The 17,015-nt window shown below is 38.7% G+C and overlaps 1 protein-coding gene across 1 annotated transcript; it reads right to left on the reverse strand.

The window, feature by feature from the left end:
* Positions 1 to 781: 781 nt before the first annotated feature.
* Positions 782 to 16,877, reverse strand: fam110b (family with sequence similarity 110 member B). Its single transcript, XM_087811407.1, has 5 exons — positions 16,777 to 16,877; positions 9,709 to 9,768; positions 6,660 to 7,235; positions 6,203 to 6,588; positions 782 to 5,465 (listed from the first exon to the last, which is right to left on the reverse strand). Exons 3-5 carry the CDS (start codon positions 6,780 to 6,782, stop codon positions 4,565 to 4,567), a joined length of 1,410 nt encoding a protein of 469 aa, XP_087667533.1. The 5' UTR covers positions 6,783 to 7,235; positions 9,709 to 9,768; positions 16,777 to 16,877; the 3' UTR covers positions 782 to 4,564.
* Between the last annotated feature and the right edge of the window lie 138 nt (positions 16,878 to 17,015).

Raw genomic sequence — 17,015 nt, forward strand, 5'->3', positions numbered from 1 at the left:
TACCTTTTATTAATAAAAAAGGATATTTTGGGTTCAATGCAATATGATTTCTACTTTTTATTGTATTTTAAATTGTAATTGCTTTGGATGATGATATTCTTACAAAATGAATTTTATTTTTTACATTTTAATCTTACGTATGGGAAATCTTATTGTTCCACTATTTAACCAATAGCATTTTAAATATGGGGTTCAGACTTTCGGCCCTTATTCTTTTCCACACCTTTGTTCAGAGGGTTATTTCTCTTGTATGAAGCGCGTTTTTGCTTTAAATCAACAAAACATCCCTTTTTTATTGTCCCTGATGTTTGGTTTCATTTTAACATTATTGACTCAATGATGTCAGAGACACTGTTTTATATCAAGTACTGTGAAAAGTTTTGATTACAAGGAAGATAAACGAGAAACTGATACAAGAGCTTTTATCTTATTTTGAAAACACATGTACTGTATGTGTTCTGGGACAGCTACGGCACAGCAGTTACCCTGTTCCAACACTAGATGGAGCCAGACAATCTATATTTTCTGATTTATTTATTTAATGGCCATTATATTTAGTTTTATTATGGATTGTGCACGGAATTTTCAATCTACCATGTCAATCTTTTCTTAACATTAAGTTAATTAATTTTGAATCTGTCAACTTGCTGCTGTGATAGCTCAAATAAAGGAGTATCTTATTTACGGGAGATAAATGACAGCTGTGATTGGCTGAAAACGAATCGAGGTAATGTTCAGTCAACTAAAGCCAATTGTTGAAATAATGCAAAAGAGCTTCCACATTGTATACATTTGTTTCTTTACTCAAGCAAAACTTTTTCACGTCAAAAATACAGTCAACAGCAGAGTGTGCGGAGATCCTCTCGGTGTCCAGAGATCTCAAGTACAGATGAATGTTTCTCTTATCTAGCCCAAAGTAAAACACAAAACCTCAGACAGAGAAGAACAGGGCACATAATTTCAAAGTAAATATTTACATTGTCTTACATCATTTACACATTTCAAAAGAATAAACCACAGGATAATACTGTCAATCAGAAAAAAGAGAAAAAAATAATTTGCTTGATCGAACAAGACGATGATTGTTCAACAATGCTGAGGAGAGAAAGAAGGGTTTGATCCAGACTCGGCCACACAGAAAACTGACAGAACGGTCAACAGGACAATAACATGCTCAGGACAGGAGGACAACAGCGGAAGGACGTCTGACAGCCATACTGGGTCTGGTTAACTTGAAAGCATGTTTTAAAAATAAATAAAACTGATGGTTCAAAGGATTCAAGTTTCATTAAAACAATAATATTCCCAACTTCTGTGGTTCTTCGGCTTAGACTCAGCTTCATTCAAGGACAGAGGTGGGTGGATGTCAATGGGAGGAAACGGGTGTGAGAAAGGAGGGGATGGAGAGGAAGACCTTATTAAACTGAGAGAATCATGACCATCCCTCTTAATACTGAACCGTGGCAGATGGACCGCACCATCACTCAGACACTCGCCACCTTTCATATCACGACCAAACTTTCCTTCACTCTGGTGACGCTAAGACACTGTAACTGACATCTAGAGATGTGCTGACGAAGCTTCATGAAACATTGTTCAGAGTCCACTAGATGCCACTGCTTGCTTCATAATATTAGGCAACTATTTTAATGAAACCTCCCATCATTGAAGAGCGACTATTAGATACATCTGAAACCAACACTCTGTAGCATTTTGTTGAACCGTATCATCTTGTGTACCATTGTTGTTCATTTTTCGTTCTCTATCAACTGTATTTCCCAGCGAGAGCATCAATTTTGATTTTTCTCAACTGTAAACATGGAGTACTGGGGGGCTTTGACACTAGATAATGATACTGTAGTTTGTCAACTTTTATTGTGAAAACATATACTGTAACAGCTTCCTGGTTACTGCCCTCATACGAGGACACGAAAACGACAAATGCAATCTAAGAATAAAGGATAAATAAAAAAGAAAACGGGTCCAGGCATCTTCTACAAATCTACTCTCACAGACATTCTTGAAGTTTGGAATTTTTTTTTAAAATACAATTGGATGAAATTATTTAAAGAGGCCCTTAATCATTTCCACCCATTTAGACTGACTATTTTATTTGTGCGAGTTGTAACCCCTCCTTACAGACATTGTGCTGCAGTGCACTGTAACCAAAGAAACAGTGTTCAATGTAGTGTTTTTTAGAATTTTTAATAAAAGACACTTTTAAGAATGAAACCTCTGATGCATATTTATTGATTTGGATCGTCAACTAAAGCAAGATTAACTGAAATTTGCATGTCAATACCTTCCAAAAAGTAGAATAAAATCCAATTATACGACATCTAAACCAGTTGCACTGGATATTTTAAATGCAGCCTCAGAGGAAATTTATTCATTATTATATATCCATATTATTTTTAATTGATTTTGTATCCAAAATGTGTTCAAAATGTAAATGAGCCATAATAATGGGACAGACTTTTAGCTTTTTTTTTTAGCTATTTTAAACTAAGGGAAATGTAAAAGTCTCATAGAGTCCAAAAAACGTTTTCGTAATAATAAATAATTTTATCATTTAAACATATGGAAAGGTAATTTAATTGAATCTGTACTGATACAGAGCAAAGGGCTGTGAGATCCATCATGGATCAGTCAAATACATTTTGGCCAGAGATCTTCAATGATTGTCACCAACATTCTTCCAGAAGGAGCTATAAAGATTCAACAAAAATAGAGATTGAAGAGATATTTTAGGAAGTCAGAGGAAGTTATATAGGCCCTGGCTCTTAGTTTTCATACAAATTTTGATTTTCTTTTTCCCTCCAAATCTTTGCTCCTCAGAAAGGATTTGCTTATATTTGCCGTGCACGAGAAAAGAAGCTTTGCTCTCTTCGTGTGCGCTCGGCAGGAAATGAAAGAAAACTTTTTGATGCAGACTTTCTTAGTAAACCAGAACCACTCAACTTCTGACTAACGTTAAAACTTGTGTGTCCATCATCAAACCACCTGTTCCACCTGCTGTGGAAGTATATGGTCAATTTTTAATATAGATGGACCTTGAACACTTTTTTAAATCTCACAAATAGGTTTTGGAAAAACGTTATTAGGTTTTATTATATTATCGTACGTTTAATTCTAGGGTCACAGAATTACGGGTACTGAATTCATCACAGTGCTTCATGTTTAAGAGAATCCTAAATCTCATCAATCGTTTAATTTATGTCTATTACATGTTGAAGAAAACCTTCATTCTCTCCGAAAAGGTAAAATTACTGTCTGTAGGAAATACTTTGATACAGTTAAGCTGAATAAGGAATAAGCTGATGAAGCTTCATGAAACAGTATCATCATTTTCTGAGCTCAGTAGATGGCGCTCTTGGCTTAAAAATGATGGAAGGTTTTATTAAAATGGTCGCTCAAAGCAAGTGATGATAGAGCGGAGAATGACTTCGAGTTGGCTATGAAATTGAAGACGATGCTTCATGAAGCTTCATCAGCAGGAATATGTGTACATGTACACGTTTCTACCCTCATCATTACTGAAAAAGAACCAACTTTTTATACAAACACAAATAACCCTCACTTGACAAACACAAATACACTTAAATAACAAGGTTGACCTAGCTTAAGCATACCTTAGCTAACTCTTACCTAAACAAATACTGCATGTTGGTGGTTCAAATATCAGGGACAGTATTTTATCAATGTATTAATTATGATAAATGGTAAGTTTTGTTTCTTGAAACAAGGAAATAAGGTCAGAGAAAAACTTTTAGGGGCGCAGGGATTCAATGAAAATGATGGGAGCTTTCTCTGTGACTAAACAGTCCCGTCAGTCAAACATCAGTGGGTGTGGAGGGGGTGAATGGAACTGGGATTAACTTAATTAAGAGTGAAGAATACTTTGCAGGACCAGGACTCTTGTTTTCCACTTCTGGAACAAATACACTTGTTGATAAACGCAAATAAAAGACACGTAAAGCACTGGCGAGAGAAGGTTCTGACACTCAACACAGAACAGCTGCTAGAAAGGTGGCTGGTGAAGTGGATGTTGTGGAGCCTTCCTGAATATCATTAACAACCACTTGGATCACCGATTCCTTACTTCGAACCCTGTGACCCTGGCCGACATGCGATCTCAGCCGGGTCTCTCACGAGCCATCTCTCCTGGTTCAGGGACAAAAACGACCTTGATGAGGCAGCACTTTGTGTTTAAGTTGTCGTAAAAGGAAAGATCGTAGGAGAAGAAAAAAAAAACAACCTTTGTTAACCAGCCAAGCTTTTGGCTGCGTCACCGAGCCCCAGCATCAAGTCACTATCGTGCTAATCATTTAAAGTGCTGTTTTTTACCAGTCGAAAAAAAAGACCTTAGAAGTGGCACCGCTCGAGAGACCGGCGCCAAGATGGGAGCTGGAACACAAGAAGCTACTTCTCTTTCACATTGAAAGCAGGGCATTAGTGTTCCATGCACAGAGGAGTAGCCTGAGTAGATGACAGCAATGATGGTGAAAGGGTTTGTATTTGCCGAATTCAGCCTCCAAGCTTTGTGTCAGAACCGTCAGCGGTTCTAAACATGCGAGACCTTCTGAGTCTCCCGGGCCTGCTTGATGCTGTACAGCCACTTAATGACTCTGGCGTTCCGCTCCACGGCCGAGATGCCGTAAGGAACCCGCTCGCCGGCTTCCTCCTCCTCGTCTTCGGCGTCGTCGGCGTCGGACAGCGCGTCGTTGGAGGACCTCCGCGAGCGGTCGCACTCGGAGGAGATCATGGAAGCCGAGCGGAAATTCAAGCTGACGATGTCGGAGTTGGCTCTTGCGAAGTTCTCGGGGCCGACCTCTTCCAGCTCCTCGGGGTCCAGGCCGCAATAGTTGAAAAAGCGTTCCACGTCCGCTCCGGCCCTGGCGTACCGGTCGGCGAGGTCCGACTTGGAGCGATGCAGGGAGGAGCGGCGAGTGGCGGATGAACCGGGATCCAGCTCCAGGTTGGAGTCGGCTGGCTTGGAGCAGTCCTCCACGTCGCAGGGCAGGGACTGCGTGGTGGTGTTGTCGCAGGGGGAGGCGAAGAGTTTGGGTCGGGGCCGGGGGAGCGAGAGCGTGGGAGGCGGGAGAGAGGCAGGGTTAGGTTTGGGAGGAAGCGGTGGAGCGGAGGAGCTACTTGATCGAGCGGTGCGCAGTGGTTTGCCGTTGCATAGTCTGAGGAGATCAGAGGACGAGTGGGACGTGAGCAGAGGAGGCAGTGGGGATCGGGAGCGTTCCATTACTCCTCCCTCTCTTCCTCTCTCGTCCAGGACCTGTCTGCTGAGGTTGAGGTTTCCTCCCAACTGTGGACTGCGGCGACCCCCGGGATTGACTGGAGGTGTCTTTAGGGAATGGGCGAAGGACCTCAAGGAGAGTGAGGTGCTGGAGGCTGTAACCGACTCCAGAGGTTGTTCATTGAGCATCATCGTGGATCTGTAGGTCAGTGGAATCCTAAAATCAGAAACACAAAAATGTAATGAAAAAAGACGCCAATGGAAAAATGATCAGAGTAACTAAGACGATAAAGTATGGAAATACATCAGTGCCATCAGAATATTGATTGGTTGAATTTAAAATTTCCAAATTTAGTTTTTCCTTATTTAAAGTATGTCTGTTTATTAGGGTAGATTTTTAAATGTTTTCAAAAATTGATAAAAAAAAAATTTAAAAAAACCTATTTAATTTACAGAGTTTGACATATGAGATAAGTCATTCTTATTTATTTTTGTAATTAAATATATAAATGTTAGTATAATAGTGCCAACACTTTTATTCTGAATTTAAAGTTCAATTGTGTGTGTGTGATAAATAATGGTTTACAATTAACATGCAAATACTCACAGAATTTATATGTTGCCATTTAATATTTTTTAAAATTCAATATTGAACATGTTAATATAACATTTCAAAGGCTACAATTTTAAAAATATATTTATTAATTTTTTAAAGTTTACTCAATTTGAAAATATGAATTTCTTTTATTTGATTATTTCCCCCCCAAAAAATATTCAACCTTTCAATATACATCTAATTCAATTATTCAATGATATTAATTCAATGCTTAAAAGGAGAACAACTTTTTATAAAAAAAAAAAAAAAAAATGTAAATGTTAAATTCAACCATGAGATATTCTGATGACATAAGATATACTTCCATACTTAAGACTGCAGTGAGTAAGGTACTTTACCCAGAGGGAGTCCAGCTGCGGGCCAGGCCTCCAGAGGTTCTCACCATCACAGCACTCTTCGCTCCCCCACCTCGACTTTCGGAGGCGGCCCCCGGTGAGGAGGATGAGTTCAGCAAGTTTTTTAGGATTTCAAGGTTCAAATTCTCTCGCTTGGCGGTGCCGGTTGTTTCCAACTTCGCATTGTTGTTGGACGACTTAAAAGGTGCGACTCCACCGACCCCAGATCCTCTCTTGGACAGAAGGGCGTGGCCTATCGGTGGCTTCGCCAGGATGGGGGGCTTGATCGGCTCCTGTTTCGCGTTGATGACCTCCTGGCTCTTCACATACTTTGCCTTATCAGCCTCCAAACGTTCCACAGCGCTGAGGCGCTTCGGGTTTGGTTCCACCTGAGAAACACAATCCACACTCACTGATTTCATCGGAAGCCTGTGGTCTTTGAAGTGACAGACCCACATACCTGCCTCCTGAAGTACTCGGGGCCCTTGTTGAGGATGCGGAGGGGTACCGTGGAACTGAACGGTGGTGTGGGACCAGCACCCTTGCTATCTGGGAGGGCTGGAGCCAATGTCTCTGTCGGCATGGCAACAAGGCGGCTGAGGTGGCCGGCCGTGATGGCAGTGGGTGTGGGGGGGGTGACAGAGGGTGGGGGTATTGGAGGACCCCCAAAACATGAAGACACAATCTAGATAGGGGAAAGCCTAAAAATGTTCAAAACTTCATGGACACCTCCGTCTCTGAATCTGCTTCTAAAAGTCAAAATTTAGCGATCACTATAGTCCTTGATTATCAGATGTGGTTACACACTTCTACACACACAGTGTGGATTCAGAGTTGAACCCAAGTATGCTTGAATCTTGGATCCATTTCTGGTGTATTCTGCCAAGTCTCTGGCTGGTCTGCTATCTTATAGCCACTTAGTACTTGGACATAAAGCAGCAGTGTAGGGACAGAAATGAGTGTGGATTAGAGGTAGAGGGGATACCAGTAGTGAAGAGTTGCCCCCCTCCTCCACCACCGCTCCAGCTTTCCTGAGCTGCAATGGAAAAACAACATTCAATAAAGGTTTTAGAATTAGCAAGATTTGAGAAAACCATGCTGAAGAAAACCATCTATGAAAAAAGGTTGGAAACTAAATCAAGATTAAAAAATTCAAAATCGTTTCATTAGCAGTGACTACTGTGACATGACGCCTTTGTTAGCTTCAATAGCACCAAGTAAGTAGGGGTGTTTATTGGCAAGAATCTTGAGCCATGATACATATCAGGATACAAGGGCAACAATACTATATATTGCGATTCATTGCGATACGATAGGAACAAGCATGTATTTGTAGCATTTCCGAGAGTACTCGACTCTGGTGTTGCAGAGTTCACTGCACAACTCTTGATTTAGTAACTGCTTTAATTCGTTTTAAAACCAAAATATGTTCAGACATAAGCTATAAAAGTTGCTCGAGTCAATTGTATCCTCTCATCCATAGTCATGGCCATGATCTTGCAGGATTTTATTGATTCTTATTTGTGCAGGCTTTTCCCTGATTTCCTGGGACTCCTGGGTTCGTCTTATGTGTCTTGGCCTTTTATAGTATATAGTTTTAACTGTGGATTGTTTTTGATTGTTAAAGCGCTTTGTGACCCTGGAATAGAAAAGGTGCTTTACAAATAACAATTACTTGCTTACTTACTTTAACTGTGGAGGATTTATTGACTACTTCAATCTAGAGGACATAAGTTTAATTGCAAATCAAAAATGAACACCGTACATATTTGCATGTTAATTTTAAACTTGATTAGAATAATTGTATTGGATATACACAACTATAAACAATAAAAGCATGATGAATGAATACAAATGTCATATCATTTAAAAGCCTAAAAAATACCAAAAGAAAAAATACAGTGCTGTGGTTTATTGATCCAGTATAGTGAAAAAACATCGCAGTATATCGCTGTATCAATTTCTTTCCTAACAACCTTACTAGGAAGTAAGACGATTCAATAACGTTAAGAAAAAAAAAGGGTCTTGTTTAGCTAGACACTGCATCTGTCTGTTGCTTAGCTGATATAACAGAGGGGAAAAAAATACAATACGCTTATTAAATAAACAGTCATATACTTAAAAAGACAAGAGTTTGATGAATCTCCCCCTGATGCATTACTTTTTCCTATAGTTCTACCATGTTTAAATGTGTGTGAAACAACACACTTTACATGGATAAAAGGTTTTAGAAACTATTTGCGTATGTCTGACTTATTTGTGTGGGACATACAGTCAAAATAATTGACGTTGAATTTTGCCGAGCCACCTTTGTGTCAGTTTAATGTCGCTGTGAGCAACATAGCAACACAGGACGTCATCAATATGTTGTCGTGAGCACAGTTATGATGTCGCCCTCTGCAGGCAGAGTTGTGTCACTGCGAGGTCCACAAATACGGACAAATCCACACATTTCAACGCCAGAGGATAAAGCAGAAGTCACATGTAGCAGGACAACCAATCAACACAGGCTTGTCTGCGTTTCGTCCTGCAGATCATTTAACATAGACAGCTGTAGACACACAAATCAAGCTACATATCTGAGCTGCCAGTTTTAAATATACTTAGACATTTGACCTTCATTTCATGCATTTGCAAGAAAAAAGTCCCATGATGAACCCAAGTCTGAGCAAAAACCCCCATGGTTTTCATAAACCTATTCTATGAGCACGTCGTTTTTGTTTTCAAGCTTTGAAAATCATCGAAATTCTTCCCACGGGCGGGAGGTTTTGACCAGTCAGAGACCTGGAGGGGGCAAGGTCTGAGGCTTACTGAGCTCCAGGATCCTGGGCCCATGTTGATGAGCTCCCTGGCCCCGAGGATAAGACTCCAAAAGTCAACCGTTTTTTCATTCCATTTCTCCTGCCAGATGTTGAAATGAGATTCAATGTTTTTCTAACTGCAAACGTATAACTAGACAGAGCGGCAGCTTCGGTTGTTTGTGATGATTTGATTACAACAATCGCTCCATTTAGTTATCTGAGTGCAGGGAGGAAACCAGATATCTAACATCAGCACTGATGTGACATTTATTATGCTCTGGACAGTGTTACCGCTCCGTTTAGTAATCTCTGAACACAGTTTAAATGTTTCTTCTAAGGCACAGATTTCCCTGTGACTGTTTTCACTAAATAGTGTATTGTTTCATTGTTAATATACATTGTTATTCCGTGTTGATCATTGAACTGTTAACAGCAGGGTCATCGTAAAATTGTTTATACTTCCACTTTGTCTGAAAAACTAGAAGATTTGATATGGAAAAAAAAAAGAAGTGCGTTATAGCTGAACCTTTTTTTGATACGCAAACTTATAAGTAGTCACAAATATAACTTCTATATACCACTATCTCTGGTAATGCCAATTCTACTTTTAATTCCCTCATTTTAGAATCAGTCTGATTTATTTATTATAATAAGACATTTTTTAATTGTTTTACAATGTTGGGCATCGATATTTAGATTTAAACTCACCAGTTTAGAGGCTAAAGTTTTTCACGACCTGATGCCTCCTTCTTCTCCTTTTGGTGGATTCTAGAGGTGGAGAGAAAACATTTATGTTAGGAAAGAATATTTGCAGCCATTTTAAACTAATGGTCTGCTCAAATAAATATCATCACATAGAGCAGTGGTGGGCATTTTGCTTCAATATGATGGGAAAAGTTAATATAAAATACATATAAAAAGGACACAACATGTAAAAGATTAAGTACATTACATTGTATCATAAAATAAACAAGACATTTCATTGTGTAATATTCATTTGAAATACATTTAGTAATATGGCATAATCCACAAAGTATTTCTCCCAAAAAAAGTACAATTAAAAGAAATAAAGAGAAATGTCCTCAAAGAAAATATCTTTAACCCTTATGTTGTCTCTGGGTCAAGGTCAACAACCTCCCAGGATTCCTTAATACACATGCAGTGGTGGAGGTGGTTGACCTTGACCCAGAGACAACACAAGGGATACCTCAAACTGTTTATAGGGCCATCGGGTCACCTTGACCCAGAGATAACACAAGGATTAATGACCCAAATAACTTTTAAAAAGTTAGGCTTCAGTAACATTTATGATAAATGCTTATTTTTATAGTTTCACTGTGACCTCATGAAGGCCATACTTCGCCCATGCCTCACACAGAGGGATAACTTTTAACACAGTGCCACGTCTAAGCATCTGGCAGACAAATGTGACATCTTCAGCAGAGGAATAGAAACTCCATTACAGCTTGTCCTCTAATGGAGGTCAAAACAAAACTCCTGGTCCAGCTGACCAATTAAAATCCTTTTGCATAGAATTTAAAATATTCTCTCATGCGTCAGAAGATTGAGGAGAACTTTTGCAGTTATTTGGCTCACAGCGAGTTCTGCATCAACTGGATATAGCAAAGAAGGGACAGATATATTCAGAATAGCCATGCAAGAGCGATATCTCTCTTCATGGCTCATTGCAGTCCACGCTGAGCTGAAGGAGATCTTAACTCGTGACACAGACTGTTCCCACTCTTTATGGTTTGGATGCCTGGAACGTTTCAGCCGTTGACTGCAGAATTTGTTGGGCCACATTTCCTGATAAACCACCCTCGGGGCTGATCCGCATGAGATCCTCTGTGACACGACAGAATTCTTTATTTGATTTTGGACCAGGAAGTTAAAGCAGCAGGAGGATTGCTGAATGTTCTCCATGACAGTGTTCTGAACACTGAAGTCTGGACTTGGTACAGGTTTGTTACGGCGCCACACAGAAATTAGAACAATTTATAGTTTAGGATTTATTGATTATTACCGTCTAAAATAGGTTTAATTAAAAAAAAAGACTTGAAATTAATCCTTTAAATCAGTGTTCCCCAACCCCTGGACCGGCACCGATAACGGCCCTTGAGACATTTGTTACCAGGCCACAAAGAAAGAAAAAAACCCAATAAATAATATTTTCTATTGATTATTACTTAAGACACCAGATTTTCTCTTAAATAATATTAGCTTATAATATTACTTGAGAAAATGAGTAAACAAAACTTCTGTTTCAGAGTACTTATTCCATATAAATAATGCTGAAAAGCAAACTCACACATTGGCAAAAAGTTTTTAAAAACTAGCAGACACACACATACCGAACACTATCATCGGCATACTATCAAACATACATAGATGCAAATAAACATCTCCTGTCCACAGCGGTTTCTGATTCTGCATTATGGTGAGACGTTTCTTCAAGCACTTATTTGTAGTTTCTTTCAGGTCATGCTATTGTATTTTTTGTTTTTTTTATCTGAATGTCGGTCTGTGAATTCAATCCTGACATTTAACCCGTCTGTGGTTTAAAAATTGTCTATTCACTCATCAACATATTTACAAACAAAAAGTATATAAGCGTTTCCACAAGTGTAAACACTTGAAAATAGAAATAGCTGAACTTGTATCAACTCCCAGTCCTCTCCATCTGTCTCTGGGGATTGTTACAGGAAGAACTAATCTTATTATAAGCTTCAATTCACTGAGGAAGAGCAGTGTGTGTGTGTGTGTGTGTGTGTAGGAGTCTGTGTATGTGTGCGAGCGATGTATACATTTCGAAGGTTTCATCGAAGTCTTTGAGGCGCAAAGTGATTCAATTGTTGCAGGTTTTCTTGCCGAGAGATTAAAGGTGACGCAAACACGAGTGACACTTGTACGACCCTCACACTGGTGGATCTGAGCTCAGACATAACCAACAGAGCCCAGTCAGTCAACTGAGACCAGTCCATAATCTCCCCCCGAGTCAATTGTGAAGTAATCCACGGTTGAATGCCTTGAATACCAGTCTGCTGGTTGGGAATAAAATTCTCAATATCTGCCAAGTTATTAGCGGGTGAAATGAAAACACACACATCAGCTATTAGCCATCTTTTTGTGGCCCAATACTATTTTTTCCCTTCATAATCTGTTTTGATGGGTTTGTCTAATTTCTGGTGGTTTCTGTAGCTCCACAAAGATTAGGATGTTGAATAGAATGCTTACCAAAGCAAGACTAAATCCTCGTTACCGCAGCGGTGTGTCCCCCGGGCCCACCAACAAGAATTTCCATCCATTAGAAAGGATTTCAACTACGCAACTCTTCCATCAACATGAGCACTTGTCACACATAATTGGTCAAATCGTATCATGTCGGAAAAAAAAAGATTTGCCGTTTATGGAATAAATACAAAATTATTTCACACAGCTATAGAAGTATTTCTTCTGTGGACTTTTGTGTTTGATTAAATAAAGAAAATTTATCTAAACTAAATGCAACTTAAATAGGAGCAACATTATTCATATTATTCAGTAGATGGCACTCTTTATTTATGTTTAGTATGATGTTGTTTATGTTAGTTTGAAAATGTGTTTTCTTTTATTAATATTTCAGCCAATTATAAGCTTGTGGCTCATAAGTGAATATACTGTATATTGTGCTTTATGTTTTGAACCCAGAAGTCCTAACTTTTCTCTTGAGTTTGTTTTCTTTCAGTTGATGAATAAATAAAAACATTTAATACACATTAGAATATTTTACATAAATAAAATGTATACATCTGATGGTGCATGAGAGCCGGGCAGTTGTGTATGTTTTGTGGGAATACGTAAAATATACTAAAAATGTAAACAATAATGTTAAATAATGTAAACACAAAATAACTTACGTTTATATGCTCCTTCAATTAACAAAGATTGTCCAATCATAGAACAATCTCATAACTTCATCGATGCTCAAAGTGACTGAAAATACATTTGTACAATAATGCTATAAAATATGAAAGCAGCAACACAAAATACTTTATAAGATTCTGCAACACCAGTGTCAGAACAGTTACTACAATACCACTTGCGCATTTGCTTACAAAACAACAAAAAGGCTCTTGTTGTGCAGGTTTCTATTTTTATCTTCCTGGTAAGTCTCTCAGTACCTTAAATAAAGAAAACAAAAACAAAAAGCTCTAAAGTGGTTTGGTGGTCACATGACACCTATTAACAATCTGTGCTGATCGTCCAGACAAAGCTAGTGAAGTTATTAGACATGATAAACCAACTATTTCATATGTATATCAATAAAACATCAGAATCAGAATCTCCTCATGTCATAGCACATAGTACAAGGAAATTTAAAGTGCCTCATCCAGACGGTGAAAATAACGACACATATTTTAAGTAAAAAATAAAAAAGAAGGGTAAAAAATATTGATAAACAAGATAAAAAACACAAAATAAACAAGTATCAAATAAAGATAATGTGTAGCAATAAATAGAGAAGCAGCAGAAGTTTGAACACTGTATATATATGTATAATAAATACAAAGACCCTATTTCTCATAAGTCTGCGACAGCCTCGTTGTGTAAAACTCTTGATTCACATTTTAGGTTTAGATTCATTCCAACTGACTCACTGTGTCAACAGTTATCAATTAGTCTGAGAATCTGTGAGCAGCAGCATGTGTGTATTTGAGAAAACCAGAGCGAGGATCACATTATTAAACAGACTTCATAATCTTACATTCATTTGTGTGATTTCAAACACCAGACAAAAGCAAGATGACAAAGAAAGTCTGGGAATAATGTGCCCAAGAATGTGCACGAGCCATTAAACCAGCGAACCTTGTGACCTGGCTCTGGACAGGAAGGGAAAGTATGAGTTTTCTCTCTCAGGCTCTCAGTTGAGACTATTGAACTTAAAACATGTAATGCGTTTAAATTCATTGCAATGTCAAACTACTTGAACAGAATAAGGTATTTGGATGCACCAGGTTTGGTGATCATGAATGTTTACGTGACTGAAGTGGAAGTTGAGAATTGTTAATGTGTTTTTGCATTCATTTTCATTTTAAATGACAAGACAATAAAGAGATGAACAACTTTTGCATTTCCACATCGTCAGGCACGATACTAAAGCAAGATTGAGGAAAAAGCCGAGTTCTAAAGCTGGTGACGTTTTTTTAAAGCTCATTTGAGAAAAGACGAACGTGTCAGTGAACACAGAGTAATCACTGTAAGCTTCTTTAGGCAGAACAGAGCGAAACTTATGAGGATTTCACTAGAAATTTAGGAGTGACCACAATGATCCTTTAGTGGAAAAAGGATCTTTTATTCCAAAATGGAAAACTAAAAAACTGGCAAAGTTCATACAGTATGTTTTTGACATTGTCATAATGAAATATTAAAGTTTTAGGCATTTTATTAACAAAGAAATGTCCTATTCACGAAGCAGATTTGCTGGTACATGCTCCATTGATCAAGTAATTCTTAGTCAATTTAGTTTGATTTTGGTTTATTTAATGTCAATAAGATGAATATTAACATACAAATAAAGCTTACTTACCTGCTCTCTATTCTGCCACTGTTGTGTAGTAAAGATTTCTTTATGAACTTTTTTGAAGTTATAATGTCTATCTCAGAATTCTTGTATTTAGCGCCAAAAACTTGGGACATGAATGAGTACGTACATTCAACACATAGTCAAACAAGTTTTCACAATAAAACACTGTTACAATATGGTGTGGGACCACAAACACTGAAGTCAACAACAACCACTGCTTGTTTACCACTATTAGTTGATTTTACACTATGATTTTGAAACCCTGAAATCTGTTTATACTATTATTGCTGCAGCTGCTGGATCATGCTACATTTGGTTACCAGATTCTTTATGTGAGATCTGAGGGAGTAATTGTATTTGAGTAAGTGTTGCTCACAGGTTTATCGGAAATTAAATACGAGGAAAAATGTTGGTATTTCAAGCACAAGGTGATGCAGGACACTCCTTAAATGCGTCACATCCTGGCAGTGTGACGTCACGTTGACATTGAGAAATACTCAGTCACAAAGTCGTGTTGTGTAAGTTCACTTGTGGGCAAAGTATGAGTTTGTTTGGCACAATAATTGAAAGAATCATAAGGTGCTACTCACTGCGTTACGTTTTTTTTTTCAAACCACAAAATGAAATGCTTAAACTATACTTAAATACATAATAACTGTGATAAAGCCACATTACTCCTCTCCATGTGATTTTATAGATTCCATTAAAATTCATCAGAATAAGCAATTAACACACGTTTCTAAGTTAGATAGCTTGTTTTTTTCTGTCTTAAACTTGTAACACCTGTAATACATTACACCCTGTGGACACAAACTTCATTTTGTTATCTATTGGAATCCAAAATAAATGCCAATATAGTCTTTGCTGAACAGTCCAGCCTGACTATTTGGCAGCACTCACGGCAACTCCTCTTTGTGTTATGATGAGAGATACCGGACTGGGGAGGATGCACATGATGGGTTAAGGTTGGAGGAGGCTGACTCAGTACAGAAACTGCTGATAAGCTCCTTTTCTGGATATGAGCGAAACATGTGCACCTCTAAATATATTTGGTTGTGTCCTAAAAGGGCCACTAATCTGTTTATGTGTCTCTTAAATGGATCTTGGACCTCTATTCTACTCATCAGTATGTGTCCGTTTGTACAAAAGAAATATTTAAAATAGAAAATGCTTAATTTTTCTTGAGATTAAATCTAATTTACCATAACCACACCCACTCTGCTGTGATTGGTCAATCATTTAAGTTTGTCACCACACTTCATCAATCCCGGGAAGTCTCCCGCTCCAAGTGACTCATTGTATAAACAAAGCAGGGCGTTCTTCCCTTATGGCTGGAGGCTGGTGAAGACCATTATTGTATCTTAATGGACTCTCATAACCTCTTGTTCGCCTGGATTTCAGACAGATAACTTTATTTAAGTCATAACTTCAAAATACGGTCATGATGAGGAACTTCTTGCATCTTGGAGAGGAAGACTTCAACATTTGAAACACATGAGTCAGGAGAGTTAAGTTTTCACATTAGTTGCCATTTAAATTGTTTACTTAATGTCCTCCAAGTAAACAAAAAAGTGAATCTAAGGCATTGCCACTTGAAAATGTAGGGTATTTTCTATTAACGAGCATCTGTTGTATTCCAAATAAAAACATCTATTCATCGTTTATTCCATTATTTTCCAAAGAAGTCGGTTCTGTCCATTCCTGGTTCTGCCTCAACAACACCGAGCAGTGTGTGCGTGTGTATGGGAGGCAGAGAGAGACCTATTGACAAGAGATGCGCACAGAATATAAATACCCAAGACTTGCAAAAGGTGGTCAACAACAACAACAACAACAGACTAGCATCTGGTTATCGTTCCAGGTGGAACTACCATGACGACTTAGCTTACCTGCGTTCCTGCTCCTCTGAACCTGGCCTACCCTCAACCCCTCAGACCTCCACAGCCGTGGTGAGCTAGCAGGGCGAGCAGCCACACCAGCGGGGGCTCCTAATGGAAGCCACGACCACAGACCCACGGCTCTCTACTGAAGCCACACACCGCTAACATGGAGCCACACCGGGGGCTGCTGCCTTCACTGACATCCCGCCGAACAATAGACCTTCTTCTCGACGAGCAGGCGTGAAAACACAGCGACTAAAGTGTGTCATTCAGAGGATGGAATGAAAGCTAAAGGTGTGCGGGTGACAGAGGTGAAGGCGTTTATCTTCTCACCTGGAGGGTTGAGTCCAGAAAACAAAAGATGCTGCTGTAGTTTCCTCTCCGTTATGTCGGTGCGTCTGCTCGGCCTGACAGCATCCTGTTCCCAACCAGCGCCACTGTCAAGTCAGCGGCGATGACACGTCCGTTTCCGCTTCAACAATAAGTCGCATTTTATTCAAATAATAAATACATTTAGTTATTTCAAATTTATATTGCGATTTGTTTAAGATTCATTCTAGTTCAAATGATCT

Source organism: Callionymus lyra, chromosome 16, assembly GCF_982586985.1.
Source record: "Callionymus lyra chromosome 16, fCalLyr1.hap1.1, whole genome shotgun sequence".
In the NCBI taxonomy this organism is placed as follows: Eukaryota; Metazoa; Chordata; class Actinopteri; order Syngnathiformes; family Callionymidae; genus Callionymus; species Callionymus lyra.

Excerpts from the sequence above, each read along its gene's own strand:
- fam110b (XM_087811407.1), bottom strand. The coding sequence starts at position 6,782 with ATGCCGACAGAGACATTGGCTCCAGCCCTCCCAGATAGCAAGGGTGCT. Across the intron at positions 6,589-6,659 it reads CCGAGTACTTCAGGAGGCAG|GTGGAACCAAACCCGAAGCG; the intron begins GTATGTGGGTCT and ends TGTGTTTCTCAG. Across the intron at positions 5,466-6,202 it reads CGCAGCTGGACTCCCTCTGG|GATTCCACTGACCTACAGAT; the intron begins GTAAAGTACCTT and ends TTCTGATTTTAG.